The sequence below is a fragment of the Pteropus alecto genome, unplaced genomic scaffold (assembly GCF_000325575.1).
Source record: "Pteropus alecto unplaced genomic scaffold, ASM32557v1 scaffold152, whole genome shotgun sequence".
NCBI classification, from domain to species: Eukaryota; Metazoa; Chordata; class Mammalia; order Chiroptera; family Pteropodidae; genus Pteropus; species Pteropus alecto.
Window position 1 is genome coordinate 12,180,956 of NW_006432227.1, and position 24,936 is coordinate 12,205,891.

General features: G+C 46.3%; 1 protein-coding gene across 1 annotated transcript in view; it reads right to left on the reverse strand.

Annotated features, from left to right (window-relative positions):
- The window catches only part of TRIO (trio Rho guanine nucleotide exchange factor), a gene marked incomplete at its 5' end in the record, with an annotated part of 308,650 nt that overhangs the window by 179,535 nt on the left and 104,179 nt on the right, over positions 1-24,936 (reverse strand). Inside the window, 5 exons of the mRNA XM_025043545.1 lie at positions 5,184-5,375; positions 9,291-9,413; positions 10,909-11,421; positions 14,340-14,532; positions 20,301-20,415. Coding sequence (XP_024899313.1) covers positions 5,184-5,375; positions 9,291-9,413; positions 10,909-11,421; positions 14,340-14,532; positions 20,301-20,415 — 1,136 coding nt within the window. The remainder of the gene's footprint in view (positions 1-5,183; positions 5,376-9,290; positions 9,414-10,908; positions 11,422-14,339; positions 14,533-20,300; positions 20,416-24,936) is intronic.

A 24,936-nucleotide genomic window follows, 5' to 3' on the forward strand; every position in this document is an offset into this window, starting at 1 on the left:
ACCCAATGCCGCCAGAGCAGCAATCGCATTCACACAGCCAAGGAAGAGGGCGTTAGCAGGTCTTCCACAAAGCAAAGGCATGCTGGGGTCAAATCCAGGATCAAGTCCACAGGAACCTACAGAACAGAACCTCTTAGGAACTTTTAATACAATAATGTGCATTATGAACATGGGAGAGGAGACGCTGGTATGTTGCTTAACATCTCCTGACCACTCTGCGACATTCCACCGGACACATGGACACATGCTCCCTACTCCCACCTACAACAATGCAGTCTGGGATGGCAGCACCGAGGGAATCTCTTAGCAGAGTCCCGTGTCTCATAAATGACAGCAACAGAAGGTGGCCACTGTACTCCAGTGAGATCAGAACAGCCAGGGTAGTGCCTGGTGCTTTAAATGCTAAGTAGACCAAAATATGTGAGTGCACGGCATCTGGCCAGGCTGAGGGTCAAGACAGGAGAGTGCTTCTCGCTGAATGCAGATCAGGAGCCGGCTTCAGAGCTGGGGCCTCCATGCACAGAATGGTGACTTTGTACAACGGTGACTGACTATAAGATGAAAGGAGTCTGGGTCGGCTGGTCTGCAAAACTGAGCCATGCAGATGAGGGGAAAGTGACTAACAGATAAGCTTTGAAAGGGGAGCTTGAATTTGTTTTCATAAGGATTTATTCCACTAAGCTCTACCTGCTGAGAGTGGGGGCTTCTGATCTGGGGTCAGCTCAGCTCTCTGGCCTGTTTGCCTCCCACTGCCCAGAGCTGGTATCCTCACAGCTGGTAAATCTCACTCCCCTCACCCCTCCCCGCCACCACCTGGTGATGGAGTGGCAGCTGAGCACAGGTGGTTAGCCAGGATGAGGGGACAAAGGGACAGAAACTTCCTAGAATGTGAACTTTGAAAATACTTATCCAGAGGCATTTTCTCCTCTTTGGAAAAATTAAGACTGCTTGGATTTTAGATACACATATAAAATCTATATATAACTTCAAACTTCAGGGTTCTTTTCTTTCTTATTTCTAATTAACTCATTTTCTGATTTCATTTCTAGAAAACACTACCCTACTTTTTATTCCATCATTTCTACTCCAAGTCTTAACCAACACAATCCTTTCTCCTGTGCCTCCCAGGGACGTGGGCTGCCCTTGCTGTCCAGGGAAATCGCAGGACGGACGAGGCATTATGACTGTGAGCCCAGCTCTGCTGATTCCAAAAGGGTAAACTGGGGAGGGCAGGTCCGATTTCAACCAAAATGATCACTCCAAGTGATCACTCTAAGTACCTTATACCTGTTTCTATGAATACCTTTGATTATATATCTATTTCTTTACTCCAATTCCTTTCTATTCCATGAGGATCTTGTTTCTGTTCTACTACAAGCCAAGAATTCAGCTTACACTTTTAATAAAGTGAAACATTAAAAGGGGAACAATCGGATGGGTATTATTTGCCTCAGCATTTTATTATTCTTCTTTTTATCTAAATTTCAACCCAGACTTTCGATAAAATTATCCAGACAATAAGTCATGTTTATAATAAATGTTACTTCCATAATTTAGGGGAAGTGAAATTTTGTAAGAATATTAATAATTAGAAATATGGGCAAATCACTCCCCAAATAGAACATAAGGACAAGACCGCCAACCCTATTTACTTCACCTACCTGATTTAAAGACGAAATGAGATTCCGAGTTAAAGAGCTTTGTGAATTTTAAGGAACTACGTGAATGTTGGTTGTTACTTTATTTTTGGCTATTATCAGATTAGAGGCCCTTGAAGTCACAGATAAAATAAGGTGATCAGATTTATGGTTCACTCCGAACACTGCCCTGTCATACCGACTTTCTGCAGCCATGTCCCGTACAGCGGCCACTGGCCCAGGCTGCTGCTGAGCCTCTGAAAGGTGAGTGACGAAAGATGTGAATTTTAATGTCACTCTATTTTTAAATTATTTTATTAATACATTTTAATTAACTTGAAGGCACTTCAAAAGCCACAGGTGCTGACTGGCTATCGCACTGAACGGTGTGGCTCTAGACGCTTTTTTTTTTTTAATAGTAAATAGTGGCGATTTTAAGGTGGAGTAAAATCGAGTCACTTTAATTCTTTGTGTTATAAAAATGTAGCTCTAGTAACATTTCCTGCGGAAGCCTCTTAATACGGAGACACCGTCCTGTGGGCACAGCTAATGATAAAGACGGCGCAGGCTGCTGCCTCCGACACCGGCTCTGGGCAAAACTGCGAACGTGGCGGTCGCGTCTCCTCGCTCGACCCTGCCCAGCCTTCCCTGGAGACGAGGGCGTGGGCGAGAGTGGCGGGGACAGCTCCAGAAAGTGTGACATCTACCAAACTTCATCCTCACCCAGTTTTAACCGCAAGATTTGCGCCTGGAACCGCAAGCAGACAGCACCCCGGGGTCACCCACGGAGACAGAGCGGCGCCCGGCGCACGCAGCCCCCCGCTGGGAGCTGCAGCCTCACGGGGAAGGCCGCTTCTTTTAGTAAGACCACTAAGCCCGGGGTCGAACCTTTCAGCCCCACGTCCCACAGTCAGATTTAAATTCTCAGTGAGAACTCTGGATGGGGTTCAAAGAAGTGGCCGTGATGGAGACCTAACTTATGACATCCACGTTTCTGCTCTTTTCCCTATTAAGGTTATGGAAACAGCTTCGGCATAATTGGAAAACAATTAAAAAAATAGAATGAAGTTGACCTAGTCCTGCGACTGCTCTCCTGGAAACAGGGGAAAACTGTTGGCAGATGGACCTTCTTCCGCGTATCAGAATTCCGAGGACCTTACTTTTATTCGATGAAGGGGGGACACACCATTCCTTTCTACTTGAGGGTAAGGGAACACTTGCTGAAGACGTCCTAGTGTCCCAGGCGCACATTTCTGTTGCCTGGGCAGGCCTCACTGCCCCAGTCAAGGTCATTCAAAGGTGCCAGGCTGCTCTGTCCCTCAGCTCAGAACTGGCTTCTTCTCTGACCACTGGATCTCCATGGAGACGTCGTGCACTGTTATAGTTTATGCAGGGTACCAAGAAATTCTGTTCAATAATACATTCATCTAGTTTAGCTCCCTTCAAACACCTAACTCACAGCTATTCATTTTATCTGAATAAAAACACTCAAGATGCTTTCGACTTTGCTGCAAGTTTGAAATTTTTGATAATGCAAGGCTGCGGGGGGAATGCGCCAGAGCACCCGCATTTCTAGAGAATCTTCAGGCGAGTAAGAGCAGCAACTAGTCTTCTGGGTTTATTTATGATTTCGAATCCTGCCATGCTTATGACAGAGATTTTCCCTATGCGTTGTTATACTTCAGACTATCTGCCATTCACCCAAGCAGTTTGTCCTGTTTCAAATTTAATCATATCAGCTTGATGTACCATGTAGGGGCCCACTGCCCATTTCCTCCCCAACCCTAGTTCCAAGAGGGTTGCTGTACCCCATACTATATCACTGCTCTGGATGACACACGTGTCATCTTCCATTCACGATATCCAGTCAACACTACACCACTATCTTACACAATTACAGGGATCAGAGAAGGTCACAGAGTCCTGCAATCCGTCAGTGCTGTTTTATCCTGAAGGGAGTTCCTGTTACTTTAAAAGAACTTGTTTTTTGGTGGGGGGAGGGAGACTTATTTATCCTTTATCATAAAACTAGTTAAATGCATGAGGTTAATACGCAGAAAAACCCTACTACTGAGCCCCGAAAATCCCCACTCACAGCTTTTACACGAGGCAATGAGGGTTTCTCTCTTTCCGTTCCGTTACGTTCCGCTGCCTGCCTCACCCTTTCAAGGCTTCTAGGGCTGAGGTCACCACTAATGAGTGTCTTGTGCAACATTCTAGCTGCCTGGGCGAAATCCCAGGCAAGCTGGGGCCGCTGTCTTAGCTTTACTGACTTCGCTCCTCAGCAGAGAGTGTTTCTAGATTAAAGAGATACTGTTTCTTAGAAGCCTCAGTGCAAATCCCCATGAATATAGTTTCCCCCCAAAATTATTCCTGAAAGAGCTGCATATTTTCTTTAAAATAAGGGATCCGTTTGCCTCTTTCCCGTAGGTCTTGCCAGTGGCTGTGGGTTCCTGTGTTCTCTGTCCACATCCTGAGAAGGCTTCAGTGTCCAGCAGACTTTCCGCATCTGACGCCGAGGCATGAGCACATTGCTTTCCTTCTGCCCCTTTCAGACTGTGTGTTTGAGCAAGTGTGCTCGAGGTGCGGCTTGTGGAAGTGTGGGGTGTTCTAGGCATACGTTACCTCACCTCTTAAGTACGGTATTTCGAACAGCACATCAGTGAATCAAGCCAATGTGAAGTCAGAATCCATTTAATAACTTGACACTGAAAGCTGCCTGCCCCAAAGCCACTTTTCCATCATAGCCCTTGCTGGCAGAGCCTGCCTACTGCTGTGGGGGCGACAAAGGCTGGATCTGCCCCTGCCACCGCCCCCTGCAGCCAGGTGGGGATGCACGCCTCCTGGACTGGGGACTAGGGGCACGCGCTGGGGGGAAGGGCCTTCTGATAACAACGCTTCCCTGAGAGGGAGAGGTGAGGACACTCGCCGCCAGCCCTGCACGTGCTGGACACCGTGGCGGAGAGGCTGATGCTGGGAGCAGTGCCATGTGGCGCGCCGCGCCTCCCGTGACCACGAGGGGAAGGCCGGGCAGACCCCGGCCCTGACAGCGTGGTCGGCTACAACGTCCTGCACTTTGCCACTTCTCGCTCTGAGAGAACAGCCAAGCCCTGATGTGTAGACCTGACTGTCAGGCATTGTTCCTCGCTACAATGCACCCCAGTGAGAATCCTGAAGTGATAACAATCGGAGGGCTTGAGGGGGGAAGGACAGCGGCCGCCACTCACTAGTACTCACAGTGCCGCAGACACCGGGCAGGGCCCCTAACACAGACGGTCTCGTTTACACAGCAAAACACTCCTCTCAAGCGGATACTGCTATCTCTGCTTCACAGGTGAGAAAACTAAGGAACAGAGAACTCAAATCACCCGCCTAAGGCTGCACAGTGAGGGCCACGAGAGCTGGCATTTCCCCTCGCAGCTGACTGGCTTCAGAGCTAAGTGCCACACAGGAGTCCTCCAGGATCTGTCTGGCCGCAGGGATGGAGGGTCCCGGAGGGGAAGGTGTTCTGGTCACCGCCTTGTGGCCGGGGTCGCAGGCACTGACCTTTTCAGCCTTCTGGTGGAACACGGAGGACATGTCCAGCAAGGTGCTGCGCTCGTCCAGGGCGGCGGCAAACGCCTTCCACTCCTGCTCCAGCTGACTCGCGATCTGCTTGATCTGCTGGGAGGCGTAGTGGCCGGACTCCACCAGGCGGCTGGCCACGGACATGATGCGGTTTATGTTGACGTACACGTTCTGAGAAAGGGGCAGGAGGGAGGGCTCATTAGGAGAAGACAAGCAAGAGGCCTCCTGCGGGAAACACGGACAGCACGTGCTGAAGTACAACCTCCTGACTTAGGAGTGGGCATTTTTCCAAGAGCAGAATCGCCTGATATGTGACAGTATACAGATCTGCTGTCCGGATTTCCATAAACTCTACGGACTGGTTTCCAGTTCTATTTTTTAAAATCAACTAGCTGAAAGGCATGTTGTTAGGCCCAACGCAATCAGAGGCACACGAGTGTGTGCTCACAAATACACTATCACTCACTGCTTGGCTCCGGGTCCTGCACGGCGTCCCGATGGCAAGCCTAGCGCCAGTCACCCAGAGCTGCAGGAACCCAACATTTCAGTGTCTAACTAGAACCCAGAAACCACTAAATGTGCACTTAGCAACCCAAGGCTATTTGTGTGAACACAAGCTCTCCTTTCTACATAAACCCAAGTCATCTTTTTGGTGCCAACTGAAAATCTTCTGTAAATGGATCCAGCTTCTCCAAGGGATATGAATTGGGGTGCAGAACAATGCTGTGTTCAAATTTTAAACCGAGCTTTTCTACTCTGCTGAAATTCCTATCTTCGGGTCCACTAATTTACTGTAAAAATAAGGCAGTGAGGCTTTGGGGGGAAAAAAAAGCACTCTTTTTTTTTTTTGCAAAACAAGTTACCCTATGGTATTTCCCCTTCCACCTTCAATCGTCTTGGAGGATCACATCATGTCAGGCAGAGGTGGGGAAGCACACCTTCAGCAAAGCCTAGGCTGCTGCTCATCGCACATTTATGATTTCTGTGATGCATCACAATGGTGGTCCTCTCACGGGTCCCCCAAAATCACAGACTCAACCCTCAATCTTGCCCCTAAATCTAATTCCCAACCTGTCCAAACTCCTCTCCCTTCTTCCTGCCTTCTCTCACTGGTCCACTGGGCCCATCTCCCACTGCCGGGCACCTGGACCCCTGCAACAGCATCCTCGCTGCCACCCCGTCTGCAGCCTACCCGAGCAAGCATGATCGAGAATGAACTTGTCCATTCTTTTCCTGTACCTCCTTTTACTCATCTTTTCCTCCATTTCTGACCCAAGCTCGAACTATGTGGAGTCTCCTAGATCTGGGATCAGACAGCTATAGACTCCAGCCTCTGAGCGACTTTTCTGGGCTGCATCTGCAGGCTATAGTCAGCTCACAGGTGTCTGGGTGTCCAGGGTGGCAAGGAGACCAAGGCACTTTGTGAGGCTCAGACAGTCAGTCAAGGCCACGATCAGTGAGTGGGGAACTGGCCTCACTGGCTAATGTGGCATTAATGCTCTAACTCAGGGGTCTCCAATCCCTGGGCCACAGATTGCTACCGGTCAGTGGCCTGTTAGGGACTGGGCTGCACAGCAGGAGGTGAGTGGCAGGTGAGCTAGAGAAGCTCCATCTGTATTTGCAGCCGCTGCCCAGCACCGGCATCACCGCCTCAGCTCCGCCTCAGATCCTCAGGTGTTAGATTCTCATAGGAGCAGCGGTCCCTGGTGCTAAAAGGCTGGGGACCGCCGCTAACTAGAGCCCTGTAAGTCAAAAACAACGCCTCCCCTTCTCATATCACGCTTCTTCGCTAGTGACAGGTGCCTATCTTCGCTAATTTTTGTATTCTCCTTATCCTTAAAGGGGTAGCACAACCCCACAGGTCTGTTAGGAACAGCACAAGGGGATGTCCTGTGCTAGAATCTGGAGACGAGCAGACGGCTCCACTGTGGGGCCTGCCAAGCGTATTTACTGCCCCAGATGCCGTCAGCTGCCTGCATTACTTTCATGTGCTCGGGCCGACTGTGCTCACAGACTGCACAGTACTGGTCTGTGCGCGATACCTTTCCGGAATCTCCCCCACTTCCGGCACAGAGAAGGGAACAGGGCAGCGCACGGTGGCCTAAACGACCTGCACTCAAATATGGCAGCACATAATTCCCTGCATTAAAAGTGCCTACACCCAGGGTCTTCTCATCCTCGCTTTTAAAGTATCTGTGACAGCAGAAGGAACGTGGTTGGCACCCTTACTAAGCTCTGTCAACTTCGCATGTTGGTATCAGTACTATCACCTTCGCAGTCAAAAAGTATTTAAGACATTGTAGACATACAAGCAAGAGCTGACGGTTCACGGGACGTTCCGCATGAAGGAGGCTGAGCGTCCGTGGAGGTGCTGAGGACAGGGGCGAAACAGGCCTGGAGCCTCCCAGCATGGCCAAGGGCTCCCCGTCCTTTTTTAATTGACACTTTAACTTAAGAAAGTAACAGAAGTGTACTGTACTGCGGAAAATTAGAAAATATACTTAAAAAAGAAAAAACTCATATTTTAAGAGTTTCTTACATGTTATAAAAGTATTTTTTATTAAATTGATAATATCACTGGCAGCAATTACCATTTATCAAGTACCTATTATGTGTAGCATTATGCGTATTGTATTATATATGCAGAGAAAATAAAATACTGTGCTATCAAGGAAGGTAGATAGTATCCCCACTTTTTAAGTTAGGAAACCAAGGCTCAAAGAGCTAAGTAGGCTGCCCAACGTCATGAGGCAAGTGGAGGGTCCAAACTAACAATCTTTACATTCATACCCGGCTCCTGCTTCGTGTTCTGAGTCCTAAATCTTCACTGATAATGCTGGGGGTTGGGGTTGCAGGGGGTGGCGGGCGGAGTCCATTTTCTGTTCATTTCTAAGTTTTTCTAAAACATATTTTAATATCTCTAGTCTTTAAAGTATGTGATGGAGTGGACTGAATGTGCCTTTCACCATTAGTTGAAGTTTCAGAACATTTAGAAAATTTAATAGGAATTTTTAGAAAGAAATTCATCTGAGACGCTCCCCCAAGGGCGGACATTTCGGCTCTTCCTTGCCTATGCCCAAGTCTGGTGATTTACGCCAGAAAGTCTCTTCCTCAAACTCTAGGGCAGATAACCAATGTTTTGATGGTGTCTATTACAAAAATTTTATTGCTTTGTTTCTGAAACTGCCTAAGCTGAAGCAGTTAGTCGACCCGGCTTTAATTAAACGGCATCCCATGGAATTAATTTAAACCGATACCTGTCTTCACACTGTTTCCGTGCTCTGTGACAAATGTTACAAGGCCTAGGAACAGTTAATTCTCACAAAACTGGTCAAAGCCCAAACCAAAACTCCTCGTCCCTGAGGAGGAAATTCTAGAAGCTTACCCGTCTCCAGAAGCAACCATATATCCTGTAGAACACATCATTTTTAGTTATATTAACAGCAAAAATATAACAAAAGTGCTATTCGAAATTCGCTATTGGGTTTTGCTGTTGACACGTTTTTTACGATGCAGTTTCTCCAGCAACCACTATCTGGTCATGACAGGCCAACGTGTCAAGTGCAACAAACTCCAAGAGAGCCAGGGGATTCCGGGCAAGGCTGACCCCAGCCCTTCAGTTCAACTTAGAAGGAAATCACAGGCTTTAGGAGAACGGGGCGATGCCCTTAAGGCAAGCAGCGGGATGGCTAATTTCCTCACCTTCATGGGCAGCCAGCACATTAGCAGCGGGTCTGTCCAGAGACTTGCCCGGCCTCTAAGAAGCTTTACTAGAGCCCTAGCAGGATCCTAACAGGCAGACCACAGGAGCCAGCATCGAGACCATCCCTGTGGAACTGGCCACATAAGTGGCTCAAGTTCCACTGGTTTGTTTGCTTGTTTTCATTTTTGTTAAAACCTTAAAACAAGCTACTTATTTAGACACTACTGACACAGAACTTCCCACACTTGTAGGTCAGCTGCTACCATCAAATCAGTAACCCCACATGGCCTCCTGGAAGCATGCTGGACATGATCTGTGTAAATGCCTCCTGTTTGCTAAAATACTTTCACGTACAGGACACGTCAGTTCTGATGGTATCTTACCATACAGTTCATAGCGAAGTGGTTGTGCTGTGTCTGAAGCTCCATCGCGTGAGGATGGCTGGTCCCAATCTCCGTGTAGCTGTTCAGGAACAGGCCCTTGTTGTGTGTGATCCAGTCAAACATCTACCGGAACAAAAGGGAGAACCTGGAATCACTCTAGAAAGAGAAAAGACTGGCACAGGCCGAGGAACGGGGCCGAACCCAGACAGATCAACGTCCTTCCTTCCACAGCCTCTCAGGCATTCGGCCCCAAAGATTCTGACTTCTCAGAAGTCGGCAGCTCTGAACTTGCAGGATCTACAGGAAAATCTTATCTAACGTGTTCCGTTGAAGGATGAGGAATGAAGGAACAGATAAAGACAGGCATTCAAATCCCCCAGGCTAATTAAGGACTCCAATGTTCTGCCTCTGAAGCCAGCCTCCCTGCTGTATGAACTGGCAGCACTACTCTTCAATTAAAGACTGGTTAGGTGAAATTAGGGACTCGAGGCCTCTGAGTGGGCTCTGCTGTGCTCTCAGGTTACAGACTGCACTTCCAAAGACCAAATGATGATGTTTTCAACGCAAGAGGCAGAAACGAAACCTGGGCAAATGCAAATAATCAAATTTACCATGAAAACATAAGGGATTGGGAAAAAATTTAACCATGACATCACTCTTAGGGTTCAATAGGGATGCTATTGGGATGTCAATTACATTGTCCATGAAGAAAACATTTAAGGAAAAAGAAACGACTATCGATTAGCACTGCCACTTGCGACGAGAAACCAGAATCGCAGAGACAGTCACTTGCTTTCCTGGTAATTGAAAGGAAGATTTTTCTCGTCTTTGAAAAGGCAGTACTTAAAACATAAGCACACTGACAGACGTTAAAAGCTTACCAAATAATAGCACTGGATGGTCACCTTTCAAAAGGTCCTTTTATAAGGATTTCTAATGTAAGTTTTTTTACTTTACAAAATACTCTCCTGTCCATGAAAAACATTCAATGAGCTCACGGTAAGAGTCATCGGTTCACCCGTGTTCAGGGCTTTCAACACATTCCTACAAAAAGTATGTTGTTTCGCACGGCTAAGACTGAGCTAGCCGGTGACTGACGAGAATTTTCTGTGACCAGGTGGTCTGTCTGAAGCAGAAGAATGACACGTGAGACCATAAGTAATTACTGCCTGTGATTCTCACGAGCTATTATTTTGTAAAACATTATTCACCTTTTGTTTTTAAAACGCGCTCAATAACAGATCTGAATGTTCTGTCACTAGTACCGCATGAGCGGAAGAGCAGTTATTAGCAAAAGACATGCACGCGATTATCGCTTTCAATAATATAATACAACATAATGTTCAATCTTTTAGCTGGACATGTCATTCTTGTCTCTCTTACAGGCTTTCTAAACCAGACTATCAGTAATTAATGACTCAAGGTTTCTAAAATGGCAGTGCATTGCACAACGAATAACACAGGAAAGCAGATTTAGGGGACACCTTTGAACTGACATTCGCCGCTGACCCATCCCCAGCCCTTCCTCCTGATCGGGGCGGCCTTGGCTGCTGAGGCCCGGTGAGCCCGGAAGCTTCCCTCCACGTCTCATGCTAGTATCCCTCACCCTCTTCTTTACCTTCTCAGCATCCTGTTCAAACAGCCTCAGCTGAAAGCACTGGTCCAGCTTCAGCTTCCTCACGTGCCACATCTGATGCAGATGCTGCCGCGTCGAGTGCAGCCTGTCCAGCATGGCGGACACCTTGGGCAAGAGGCTCTGCAGGTCCGCATTGCCCGACCCCGAGTTCTTTTTGGGAAAGCTGTCGCTGCTCTGAATTCTCTGGAGCAGCTTCTGTCCCTCCAAATCCAAGTCCTCTATGGGGGCCTTAATCACCTTCTTCTTCAGCTGCGAATGTTCCTCGATCATGTTTCGAGCCCCCTCCAAATCCTGAGGCAGCTCCTTCTTCGCTAGGATGTCCTGAAGCTCCTCCAGCCGAGACAGCATGTGGCCTGCATTGCTAATGTAGTCTTCGAAAGCAACTCTGATTTCAATCCATTCTTCGTGGTTGTACTCCAAGCAGCCATCAAACTCGGGAGTTAGCTGAGAAGGATCAACTACTTTGGTAAGGCCTTCTAAAGACACCATATTTGTCTTAAGGGAAAAAAAATATGTATGAGAAGATGAACCAATTCTATATGGTCTTATAATGCAATTTGCAACACTTAGTTACAGATTTTCAAACTGAAAGCAAGTAATCTATAGAAGACATGACACACATTGTTCTGGCCTGATAAAGGTAAATGACCAGAATGGTCAGGGTAAGAGTAGATCCATTAGAGCAACGAACGTGTTAGCTGGGATACCTAACATTAGAGAACCATATGTATTTCATGAGAACGAAAGAAATTATATTTCTTCCCAAGAATGTGGGAATTAATCTACTATCGTAGGCACATTAACCAGGAAATGTGTTAAACTCCAAGTACAGAGAAGACAATTTGGAAATTTCCCTTTCATCGAAGCAGCCTTCCTCATCCACCTCCCAACAGAAAACTGCAGAGGCTTCCTGCTACCTGCAATCGAGCCAGTGTCTCGTTCATGGGCTTTGAAACCCCTTTAAGGCACCACTTATTCATGGGCTGCTTACTAGGTGACTGATCAATGCTGTCCAGACCAGACTACCCTTCTCATCTTGTCCTAAGCTCTATCTTCCATCAAGGAACAGATGAAAAGATATGGTCGACTTTTTGTAAATGCAGAAAATACACAAGGCTTAGCAAGAAAGGCAGCAGCAGCTCTTTCCCGAAAGCTAAAGACAGAGGGACTGTTTCATTCATTGTAATAATCTGCCACAATTCTGAGCAGTACGAGTGTCGTACTGTATTCCGATCTAACAGTGACAAAGTTTTGGTCAGTTAGAACCTGAACAGGAAACCTTAACCTCATCTGCCTGTCAGATGTGCAGCAGGATTAATTTAAGCATTATGCCTTGAAGAAAACTTTGGAGGGGAGGGAGTGAGGTTAGCGATTAAATGCAAAGACGAAGGTAAAGGAAGAAAGTCTGTGGTCTAGAACCAAAAGATAAACAGAGGAAAGCTCGTTTAGCCCCACCTGCCACCTCCAGCCCTAGGGAACCCTAGAGCTGCATCTCTGTGCTGTTTGGCCTACGACACCTCGATGGGCAGCAGAGCTGGAAGGAGCGGCTGCCTCCACGCCAGCACCTCTGCTGCGATGTGACTGTAGGTTCATTCCTGCCGCACTGACCCGAATTCTTAATAATGCCTATGGAAGCGATCAAATTCAACAGAAAAACTAGTATAGGTAACTTTAAAGGCCCAGCAGGAGAGATCGAAGTTAGACTAAGAAAAACGTGCATGTGTTATTTTGCCTAACCATTATTTCTGCTTAAAACATGTACAATTAAATACAACACACTCAGATTCTGCATCAAGGCCCAATAAACTGTCCTCCAAAATCACTTCTAATTGCATATGAAGATAAAGGCTTACTGGTTTCATCTTTCACCAAAACATCTTGCATGTTCAAATTCATATTAAAACTAAATTCAGGTATCAGATTGAAAATCAGTACCATGGAAAGAAATTTTAAAATGCAAGTAATACATACATCGAAATACTTTAAAAAGTATAACATAAAGCATAATATTGTGGGTGATGTGTTTAATACTATTATTACTGTTGAGGGGGGGACGAATGTTTTGCCACCCCAAAATATGCCTTTTGGGATACTGACTTTAAGCTGGTTATTGAGAAACAAAAGACTCAGAAAGAACCTTTGACCCTTTACCTGCCTCAAGGAATTCAGATAGAAAAACCTGCTTAAAGGATCGTGAAATAAACTAAAAGTGGGAGATGGGGAAATCTAGAAAGCCCCCTTTGTGGAACTTCCCTCTGCGTCCCATTGTTCCTGGGCGGCCCAGCAAGAATCTGTTTACCACGTGTTTGCTCTTTCTCATCCACCTGTAAATTACCTGCTCTCCCTTTGAAACCCCAGACCCCTGCCTCCCTCTCCTTTGTCCAAAGACACTTCAACTGCCCAATGCGTCTTTGGGTCTCATGTTTGTATGGCACCCTTGCATGCACAGCCATAATAAATTTTGGACAGTTTTTCCTGTTAATCTGTCTCACGTTAATTTGACTATTAGCCCAGCCAGAAAACTTAGAAAAGTGGGAGGAAAATTATTGTTTTGCACCCCTACACTATTTACCTTAAAATACATGAATACATTCACTGAAATCTAAAGTCTGGAGAAGTTGCTAGAAAAAGCAACCCATTCAACCCAAAGTTATTATAATTTATCAATAGAAAACATTTAAATTTTACTACACATTACGGCATGAGACCACTTTCGAGCTGGCCAGAACACTTTCTTCCCATAACCATTTCATTAAAACCTTGTAGCTTACGGAGAGGATTTAATGGAAAGGAAAGTCAGCAGGCTGAGGTGTGTTTTATGCACTGTCTGAATGACAGCGACCCTACTTACTAACTGAATTCAGAACTCTGCGTAGTTTTTAAAGGAATGCCTCCCTTTTCATAAATGTGAGACCTGATGCATGAAATACACGACAGACCTTTCTCTCCATCATCAAGGACAGGCTAAAAACTTGGTCTCTTCCGTTTTTCTCCAGGAAATCTGAAGTTGTGTATCCCTCCCTAACATTCCCTCATGTCCATGACTGAGGCAATGGCAGTGAATCCAAAGCCATGTGAAGTCGCCTGTACTGAATGGCAAAGCAGCTCATTAAAGGCCGGAAGAGGGAACAGGCACCCGCTTTCCACCTGCCTCAGCAGCCCCATCACCCAAAACCAAAAGACCTGAAACCTAAACCACGCTGCGTAAAACAATCTACTAGGGCAGGTGATAAACAAACGTAATCGTGTTATTTTATGCAATGATTAATTTTTACATATGTACGTAAACTATGCTATTCCTGTTTAATATGTAATTTAAAAAATCTATTATCAGGCTAAAAGGATGAAGAAAAAGTCAGCTTTTAATAAACCACAACTATTGGTTTATCGGTCTGGCTACACATGCAAGTTACCTCAAATTCAAATTTAGAACTGCCGAAATTCGTCCTCTGTTTCTGCCAGAAGTTGTCTGGCTTGATGATCAGTGCGACGTGAATGCAGCAGGGGAAGGACTCCTGCAGTATCTTCAGCAGAGGCTTGATGGAGTCCCATTTGGACCCGCGCATGTCCACGATCACCGTGAAGCCTCGCTTGCACACTTCTTCACTAGAAAAAGGAAAACACATGTTCACACCTTGCAGCTCTTGCCACTTTTTCTGGTCAGAGTCCCACTGGGTGATGCTGACTCTGCCTCCTTCCTCCTGATGTCTGTGGGGCTCGGGACTGCCAGGTACTGTCAGGTGGGAAACGGAAGGGAAGGCGGCCTCCCTCCACCCACCACCTGGCTGTCGGTCAGCACCTGGGAAGGAAGCTGAGGGATGTAGAAATAATTACAGAAAGAACTCACGTCTCACCCTGCCATAAAAAAACAGACTCTTGACTATACACGCATCAAAGAACAACGATGACCTGAAACGAGGTTCACCTTAGAAAACCTTCCAAACTTTCATTTTGTATTTATGGTCTGGTATCCTGTCTCCTCTTTAGGAAACAAAGGACAACCATCCTGTCCGTTTCTTGTCTTTTGTATAATAACTGGTCACACATGCTGCCTAGTAACTGTGACCAGCAGAGGTCCCCGATGAGCACTAAATGGGGACAGACCACGGCATGCACAGAGGCCAGGCGGGGGTGGTCACAGACCCACGAACAGCTGTCACTGGGACTCATGGGATCACGGGCGTGGAACCCACCCCCACCCAAGCGCTGGAGGCAATGGCGGGAGCTTTTCAAATCCCATTTTGTCCCCCTCATCTTGTCCCGGCACCCAGGGCTATAGCAGAGGTTCTCCAGCGTGACCCACAGCCCACTGCGGGTGCTTGGTGCCCTTCCGGGAGGCTGTGGGGAATCTGTTTCCACAGCAGCACAGCGACTCGGTCACAGGGCTGGTGCAGAGGCGACGGTGGGCACGGATCTGGCCGGGCGAGGAGTCGCCGTGCCCCTTCCCTCCACGCTCCGGCAGCTCACACACGCAAGCCAGTTTCCCTAAGAATGACCTCAATGAAGCAATAAAAATTATTAATTTCATTAACTCTCAACCCCCGCGTACATGGTAAACACATAAAATGTGCTTTCAAGTCAAAGAGTCATTGAACACGTGTTGAAAATCCGCACTCTCACTTAGTCATAGCTTCGGTGTTACAAAGGGAAGTTCTGGCGGCCACAGAACGGCCTGACCCTTGAACGACTGTAGTCGTCACTGTGACGTGGTGGACACTGTCCGTGTGGCTGCTGATGCTGGCGCAGACACAGACCAGGTAATGACCGCCTGCAAGATCTTTGTAAATACACCTACACCTCATGAGCATCCAATGAGAGTTTAAGGTTTTCACCCAACACAAACATACTGGGATTATGGGAAAGACACACTTTTTCTGCCTCGTGTAATCACCCTGAGAAATTAGTCTAAATTAAAACTCAGAAAACTAATTACTATCATTAAGCGATGTTGAAAAGCCAAAAAAAAAAAAAAAAGAAATCAAGTAAAAATGAAAACATTTATTTCATGCTGCCTTGCATACGCACACAATTCTTTTCCATATCTTGAGTCACACCATCAGCGTAACTGACATTCCAAGTTTCACAGATGTAAAGTTCCTACGACAACTACATCTGTCTGAGAGGTACATCATCACGAAAACATTCTAAGAAAGTACACCTACACACGTGGCAGCTCACAGTCCCAGGATCACGGCGAGGAAAGCCACAGGTGGAGGACGAAGGGATCCAGCAGAATCGCTCATCACTCAAGCGATTATCAAACCGCTAGGAATAACCTGACAACTCCAGTCACCTGCTCCTTCGACTGTGAACTTCAAACACGTTAACGCTGGGTTCACACACTCCTACTGTCCCTTCTCCAGTCTCAGTAGGCCCTGGGCCACAATCCAGCCACCTCCACAGGCCCCTCTGCAAATCCAAGAGGCAAACAGGGCTTCCAGAAACGTCTCCGAAATCTCCCAAGTCACTGAAATTAAGGATTTGGGACCATCCTGGGCTCTCGTGGGGTTTGCAGTGTTGTGAGATTCCATTCAGTAGGAACTCAGGGCTCCGGAGGCCCTGGGGCGAGAGCAGGCTGGGCAGGAGGGAGCCTGCCTGTGGCTGGGGCCGTCCACGCCAGACCCACGTTCTGCTGCCACGCCCAGGACAGGGGCCTGCACAACCATAGCAGTGTGTTTCGCTGTTTGATTAGAGGCTGTTTGGTAGAAGACTGTGAACATCAGTCTTCACTACATCAAGATAAATTCTCTGGCAGCCTGTCTTTCACCCCATACAGCCAACACGGTACGGACATACACCGCGAAGCCCCGCCCCCTTGAAAGGGGCTTAAAAAAAATCCTGAGCAATGCCAGGACCGGAACCAGCTGGGGATGACACAACCAAAAGTGCCCGGCACTTGCACAGTCTACAGACGGGGTGACTATTCAGCCTCCTCCACAACCAAACTGTTACCACCTGGGGACTCTCCAAGAAATAAAGACAGTGCGTGACCTGAGCTCGGAGAGCACACCCTGTTGATCCGTCTGTCTCCGTCAAGTTAAAAGCCAGTGGCTTGTGAAGATTCTCGAACCCCGTTCTGTTCCTGAGCAGCCGATGAACGGAGGCTGCTGCCAGCCAGGCCTCTGCCTTAAAGACAGCACCCTGCGGAGTGCGGCCTACTAACCAGTGCTGCGGGCGATTTTATACAAGAGCCTCATTTTATCTGTGATAAAAAAAAACTTAGATAAAACTCAGGTCCCTTCTCAGTGCAGGTCCCTGAAAAAAGAGAAATCCTACTTTCCTCAGTTTCTACATGAATAAAGTCCCTTTTTACATGAATGAGTCTATTGAGAGTCTTCACAGTATTTCATTAGTGACCAGAGAGAGTCAGAGTACTTTATCCGTTTAGCTACTATACATCAATGTAAGGAAGGTGAAATGTTCTAGAACATAACTAGGATAAGCCAGGCAATGAGAGCAACAAACACCTGGAGACGTGCCAAGCCCTCTGTTATTTTCACGGCTGTGCAGGGAACCCCAAAGACACCAGCAAGAAGTTCTGCTGAGACTTGTTTCCCTAACATGCCTTTGATGGAAAAGTTCCCTTGCAAACGAATCCCATGAAAATCACTCTCTGACTCCATTTTTTTAAGGAGAGGCAGGGAGGTAACCCACGTAAAAGTACCCGCCTCCCTCAAACGGTCACATTCAACTCTGAAGGGCGTGTTTTAAGAAGCACACAAATGACCTAGAGGCCAGGCAGAAGAAAAACAGGATGACCTGGCTCTAGGACACATGTCAAAGAAAAATAATTGAAGGAAAGGAGAAGAGCGTATAGAAAAACGGAAATTATTGTACTAATTCTGAGGCAGCCACCATATGTCAGGCACCACGCTGGGCGCGTACATAATCTTACTTGATACCCACAACGATGCGAAGAAACGTAGATCGTTATCATATTCTGTAGACCAGAAAGCCAATAAATTAGGTAACTCAGGCCAGGTCACAGTCTGTCTGACTCTGCCGCCCATGCTTTCCCACATGACACACTTCTCCACATTCCAGAACGTGTAGCCCTGTGACTGTCTGGCTGAGGGACAGCCAGAGGCTCCCTTCCCACCACAGAGACCGTCAGGAGTAAGGAACAGAGAAAGAAACCTCACAGACCCCCCAAGACTGTTTACGCCACTGAGAATACAAGCACACCCACAAGTCCAAAAGAATTCACACGCCATTCATTCACTGATGATCTTATTGATACTGCTGTTTCATTGGTGGAGCCAGGGAAGGTTCATCGTTGCCACTTCTCTCCATTTGGACCACTGTGAAATCTTCCTCCCTTACCACTTGGCAAATGCATCATTTACATGTTAATCTAACGTCTCTTATTTGCTCATTAACCAAGGACGAGCAAAATGGCATTTCTTGTCACTAAATTGTAAACACAAAAGCAAATCTGGGCAATGACATTAAGTGATTGTGCTCAGTGGCTGAGGGTCAATCTATGCACGCAAGCATTCTCGAGCAAAATGGCAGGATGTTTGGAATTTGTTATAAAATATGCCAGGGAGAAAATTAGACAAAAACAAAATTGGAAAATTTGATAATTGTTGAAGATGGAAGGCAGGTATATGATGTGTGCTACACAATTCTATCTTCTATTGTGTAAGCTCACAATTTTCCATGACAGAGGTTTGTGGTTTTAAAGTGGGTCATTCGGGTAATCCAAAACATTCCTAAATCTTTTAATAATATCAGTGAAAAGTAATTTATTTTTTTATATTTACAATCAACACAGATTACAAAACCAGAAAGCAAGCTGCCAAAGTTACAGTTATTCAATTAAGTAAAAATTCTTTTAATCACATGGCTGAATTTCAAATTCAATTTTATTAAGCTATAATGACAAATATCATTTTGGTTGGCAGAGATTTATTTATTTTACATTGTCCTTTGTATTTCTCTATTTTTTTCCATCATTAGCACAGTTCCTGGCACATAAAAACTCAGTAAATGGCAGCTATCGAACTATACTGTTATTTGTAAACAATAGTGAGTAGTATATCACTTCCAAAATTCTTTCCAACTCTTTGATGTCAACCGTTCCAGCAGTCCAAGAAAATACCAGAATAAGAAGAAAGGGAAAATGTTTTCGGAGCTATCGCTTTGGCAGTGGTGATACAAAGCTAGTTCTCCCATAAGGGACCCCAAACAGAAAACTCAACAACTTCCTCAGCAGATCAGACCATCAACAGCAAAAGCTGACTTTGACCAGTCACAGCAAGGATGGGTGACAAACGGACACATCTGTCCTCCCTGGGTGGTGTCGACCTAAATGGGTCAGGAGTGTCACAGACCCCGTGCTGTAGTGGATCTAGTGCCTTCGCCGCTGCTGCTGCTGCTGGTTGTCTGTCATTACTCTCCTGTGTAACACGTGCCTTAAGCTACTATCTCCTCCGGCCTCCATCAGGACCGAGCTGTTTTTTTAAAATGTCCTAATTTAGACTCTTAGGAAATGCCATCCTTTAGCACATGCCTTTCTGAAACGAAGACTTCCTTGTCCTCACAGGAAGCACCCCCTTACCCCCAACACACACAGCCTCTTGTTCCAGGCACGGCTACATTCTTGGATTATATCCCCGTAGTAATCTAGTTTCCGAAAAGTAATCTCAATAATTAATTGAAGATATTAATGTAGGAGAGAAATTTCTTTCACCAGGTGTCAGCTAGCTCTATCGATAAAACCTCAGAGCAGAAACAAAGATTCTAAATTCCCCAAGTGCAGACACAGGCCAATTCCTACGACCCATTCCTCAGCTCAGGGCTGTCTGGAAAATAAAGCTTCGCTGACTCATTGCTTCTCAGCACTCACGCTAAACATCTCGCTGTTGCTGGGGCTCTGGGACTGACTGGGAGATTCCCAAACTAGACATCCCGGCACATTAGTTGGTGAGGACTTCTGATGTCCCGCAAACTTAGTATTTAAATAGACACAACACTTACAAGGAACTGCAGCTCAGCGTGAAGACGAGAATGTGTCGTTGGAAACAGCACTCTGCTTCTGGGCAACCTGGGCGCTGCGTCTCGGGATCAGAACCGATGCTGACCACTGCTTCATTCCTACCTCGGGCACCGGTCCTGACATCCCAGCCCTTGGCATCCCAACCTCACCGTCACCACGCAGAGCCACTTCACTCACACATGCACCTTCTCGTCCCTGCATGCACGAGCATGGCCGACACGACAGAATGGTCGCAAAATGGAACCGAGGAGGAGGATCGTGATTTTAATTTTGTTGAACTCTGGCTGGGGTTAGCCGTTTTTCTAGAGAGCACCGTGCCGCAGCTCTCTGGACAGCGAACACTGCGACGAGCCACGAACCACCCAGAACTTACCTAGGGATACAGGCCAGGTAGGAAATGAGTCTCCTGAGATCCTCCTGTCGTATTCTGTCATGATTGCTGCGGGCCGGGAATGTGAGGATAGGACCTCCGCGCTTGTCTCTGCCACCTGAGAAACAAACGTGGAACACGCTTAGAAACGAGAGCAGATGCTCTGCGCCCCTGGAAGTCCAGAGTCGTCACTGGTCCGCCCACAGCTGCACCTCCGCCGACTGCAAGGCCAGGAAGGGCCGGGCAAAAGGCCGAGTCCGTGTTTCGGTGGGACAATGGGACACTGCCAGGCTGTTTCACCCCTCCCAGGGCTCTGCAGGGAAAGTCTGCGTTCTGTACACCATACGAAGGACACTCAGAGGCCCTGTCTTTCTCTTCCCATGTGTTTCCTTTTTTCAGTTTCACGTTTGGAGACCAGAAAAGTTTCCGTGTCTACACGATTCATGCGCCTGAACGAAGCGACCGCCTCCTCACGCACCCCTGCCCGGCATTCTCCACCTCGCTGTCCCCTCTCCTTCCCGCCCCTGTATTCGAAGCTCTCTCTTTGCTGCCAACCAAACCAGGTTTTGAGCCTTGAAAGGGAAAAATACAGATATTTTCCAAACTTGACGCTGATGATGACCTTATGTAATCTGGGAAGGTCTAGGGAATCTTCTTCTCTCAAGGGCAACGGGTGACCCCACGGGTCAAACAGGGCCACACATACAAAAAAAGAGAGGTGGGTATGCAAGAATTTTAAACTAAATTAGCTTAAGGACTACAGAACAATTATATCACATACCAACTACAAATCTCAGGTGACTGGCCTTTGATAGGCAGAAATACTTCTCATTAACACATTAATACACAACCCTAAAGAAGTCTGCGGGCATCACTGACCACTTCCATGAAGATGAAGCTGTCGCACACATTTCTTTCATCGAGGCTTTCGGAAAAAGAAAACACAGAGGGAAAACTGAGCTTTCCCAAGTGGATCCTCCATTTAGTTTTACAACTCTGGTCATCTTCGGAAGTACGACACTAAAATCTCTAAATTCAACTTATAATATGAAACTCTTAATTATTTTCTCATCTTAATTACTTACCTCATCAGCAAAGGTAAAATTAAAAAGCGAGCAAACAACAACGGAAAACCAGATTCTCTCCTTTTAGAAGGACCGAAAAAGGAGTCAGAAGATACTCATACTTAAAAAAAAAACAACACACATTTTACCAATATGGGTTTTTACAATTTCCTGGGATGATTAACACTCCCTCTAAATAATAATTAGACTTAATTCTGAACATTTAAAATGATCCACATGTACTGTTCAGTAACAGTCTTAGAAAAGTGTTCGATTATTTATGAATCCAATAATTCTGGTAATGAATGGAAACAAACCTAAACCATAGCTACAAATAAATACATGCTAGGTGTGGCATTGCATGGTTGATACACGTGTTCTGATTTGGTCATCACAATGACCCTGGTAAGAGGTTTTACCATTCCAGCTGTATAATTAAAGATACTGAGGCTCAAAGAGCTTAAGGCAAAAGGACTATGACACACGGTCACAGCTGGGTCCTTTGCCCTGACAAGAACATATGTAACTTTCTAATCCCGTGGGTTTAGTTCTTTCTAAAGTAGTAGTAGTAAATGATGGGCTCCCAGGCCTTCCTCATGAATGAAAGGTACTATGAAAAGTGAGAAGCAGTTATAAAGGACAGAATGCCATCACCAAGGCTCTGCAAGAATCGTCCACAAGATCAGACAGTATTTTTAAGGTAGTATCAATGGCTCTCGTTTGGGGGAATACCTCTTGTCTTGAAGACAGGTAACAACTTCAATACTTTCTATTTCTCAACATTTTTCATTTTTTTCAAAAGTGAATCAATCTCCTTGATAAAAAATATTATAGACCAACACACTACAGAAACTTGAGTGTTCAAAAATACAGCAAGCTATTTAGATTAAAACACTTACCCTACTCTTGGGAAAGAGAATCGCATCTAACATTTTTCTGGACCACCACTCTAAGTTTTCTTAAATGCAACATAATGTTTGACTCAGTAGGGAGACTAAATGCCAATGACCCATGTTCAATTCTCCTCCCCCTGTGGTCAGCAAATCTCCCAGTGCAAGCAAGGCAGGCTCCACCAAAGCATGAAAAAGCAGGATCCAAAATCTGCCCATCAAAGACAGTCACGTGGGTAGCCAACAGGTACGCGCACTGCACACGGCCACTCTGCTCACCCGGAAGTGAGACCTAAACTTAGCAGGTGTGCACAGAGGCGCACCAGGCCCCGCTGCTCTGCCTCCACCGCCCGCCACAGAGATCCCCCCAGGCTGGCAGCACGGGCTAGGGGTCCCCTGGAACTCACGTGACAGCAAGCTCACCCACCAGACAGGCTCTCATCCGTGTCCTAAGATAACAGCTTATTTAAACCTAAACTTCAACTTTTAAGATAGAGGGGAAAAAATCACTTTATCTTCTTCCTTCTCCCAGAACAGGGAAACTCAGAAAACTCAGAAAACTCAGTAGGATAGTTCTAAAACTTCGCTCGTATCTTGACTCATTAATAAAGAAAAGAGGAACAACAAAAAAACATCAAAAATCACTTGTGAAATAAAAATTTCATATTCTCTCTTAAAATAATTAAAATTTTTGTTTTCGCTTCCTCACCTCCGTGCACTGGGGTACATCTCCCGATGTGTGGTGTGTCACAGGCAGTGACAGGTGGGCGTCCATCGCCCATCTGCTGACCACTCCCCAGTGAGGTTAAAAAATGTTTGTATTAGAACTGATGAAATGTAGTATTCGTTTCAGAGGTACCTGGTCTCTGAACCTCCAGGAGCTCAAAATCAATGCCACAGATGTCTGTTCAGATTATACGCCCCAAGATTTAGCCTGGTTGCCAATGACACAGAAGGCACCCAGATGAGAGTGCTGTCCAGGTTACGAAGTGGAAAACTTACAAGTTCAAAGCTGTTGCTCCTGAACTAATAACTATGATGATGCTGCAGTTCACAAAAGCTTCGCCTACTAGATTCGCTCCTGTGTCTGGTATCAACCACGGCCTCACGGTGAGGCAGGCAGGGCAGATGTCAGTCCCGTTTTATAGACAGGAAACTCAACACCTTGGTTTCAACAATGAAAAGAAAAGGGCAGGAAAACCGTTTCCTGCACCTACCACCGTCACAGGATATCTACGTAGGGGAGTTTTAGTCGCGGGACCTCTACATGTCTGTAACCAAAAACCAGCTCGAAACCCAGCTCCTCAAGGACTATGCGCCTGTCCAAAACCTAAACAAAAAGGGCAGATTTTGTTCCTAATGACACCGTTTTATTTTCAATTCTTATAAAAACAGCATCCTCTCTACCCTTTCTCTCCCCATCTTTTATTTCTGTAAGGCACCTACCACCTTCCAGGAACCTATATAATTGACACATTTTTTGTCTGTCTGTCTCCTCGACAGAGTGGAAGCCGCATGGAGTATTGGTTCATTCACTGAAATCGGTATACGCCCTCAGTGCCCAGTGAGACTGGCACAGAAACATCACCCAATAAATAGCGGCTGAACGGATGGGTTCTTCTTCTATATTCCACACAAATTTAATTTAAAAATACCTACTATCAGGTAGTTAAAAATGGAAATGCCTGATGAACATTTCTATAGAAACACAGATGCTAAAAGAACTGAGGTTTATTTTAATATTAGAAAGAAGGCTGAAAATGTCCTACATTAGAGCTACAAATGTCTGTGTGACATTTCCTTAAATCCAGTGATACTCATTTCCTTCTTCTGAAAGGTAAACCTCCAGGGGACTTGGTCTCTTGAGCAGTACGGCCCAGAATGACCGGAAGCAGCTAGATTCAGAGTTGCCCATCTTTCGATGAATTAAGAACTCCCCTTTCACCCAATTAGAATCAACTTCTCCTGGAAAGAAGGTATACTCACTTTGAGAAGTATCATGTAAATTCCAATGAACCAACAGGATTTTTCTCTGTGTGGCTCTCATTTGAGTTTCTAGATTAAATCACCATTGAAAAACCTTCTTTACGGCCCCCCGAGTCTAACTCACTGACCCTGAGAAGCTCTGGAAAGACATGGTTTATAAAAGAGAAATGATGGCTATAATCTAAGAAGTCTGCTGTCGAGTAACCAAACTCTGTAAGGCGTCTGCCCGGCCCCACTGCAGGAGCAGCCACGGCCAGCGGCTCGCCAGCCCCGAGTCTTCACAGGCTCGCCAGAAACTGGCTCTCAGGGGACCCTAGAGATCTGGGAGGGCCGCTGGCAGTGCCTGCATGCCCGTCAGTCGCTGCAGCCTCAGACCGTGCTAGATAGTACCGAGAATGTGCGAGAGGAATGGGAGGTCCCCTTCCCTCTCCCCGGACTGCAGAACCCTGCAAAACTGGAGCAAGAACTAAGGCCAGTCATCGCAATGCTACCAGCAAACTCCGGGCAACCAAGTCCTACCTTTCCGTCAATACGCCCACATGCAAAGGTGAACGTTCACCCTGGCCCCCCCAAAAAGCTATTCTAAAAGAGTAACCCAGCGTCCATCCATGGGCAACGGACGGAATAAACTCTGGGGTTACACACACAGCAGTTACGTAAAACTCTAAAATGAAAGAGGGCTCTGTATGTACTGCTATA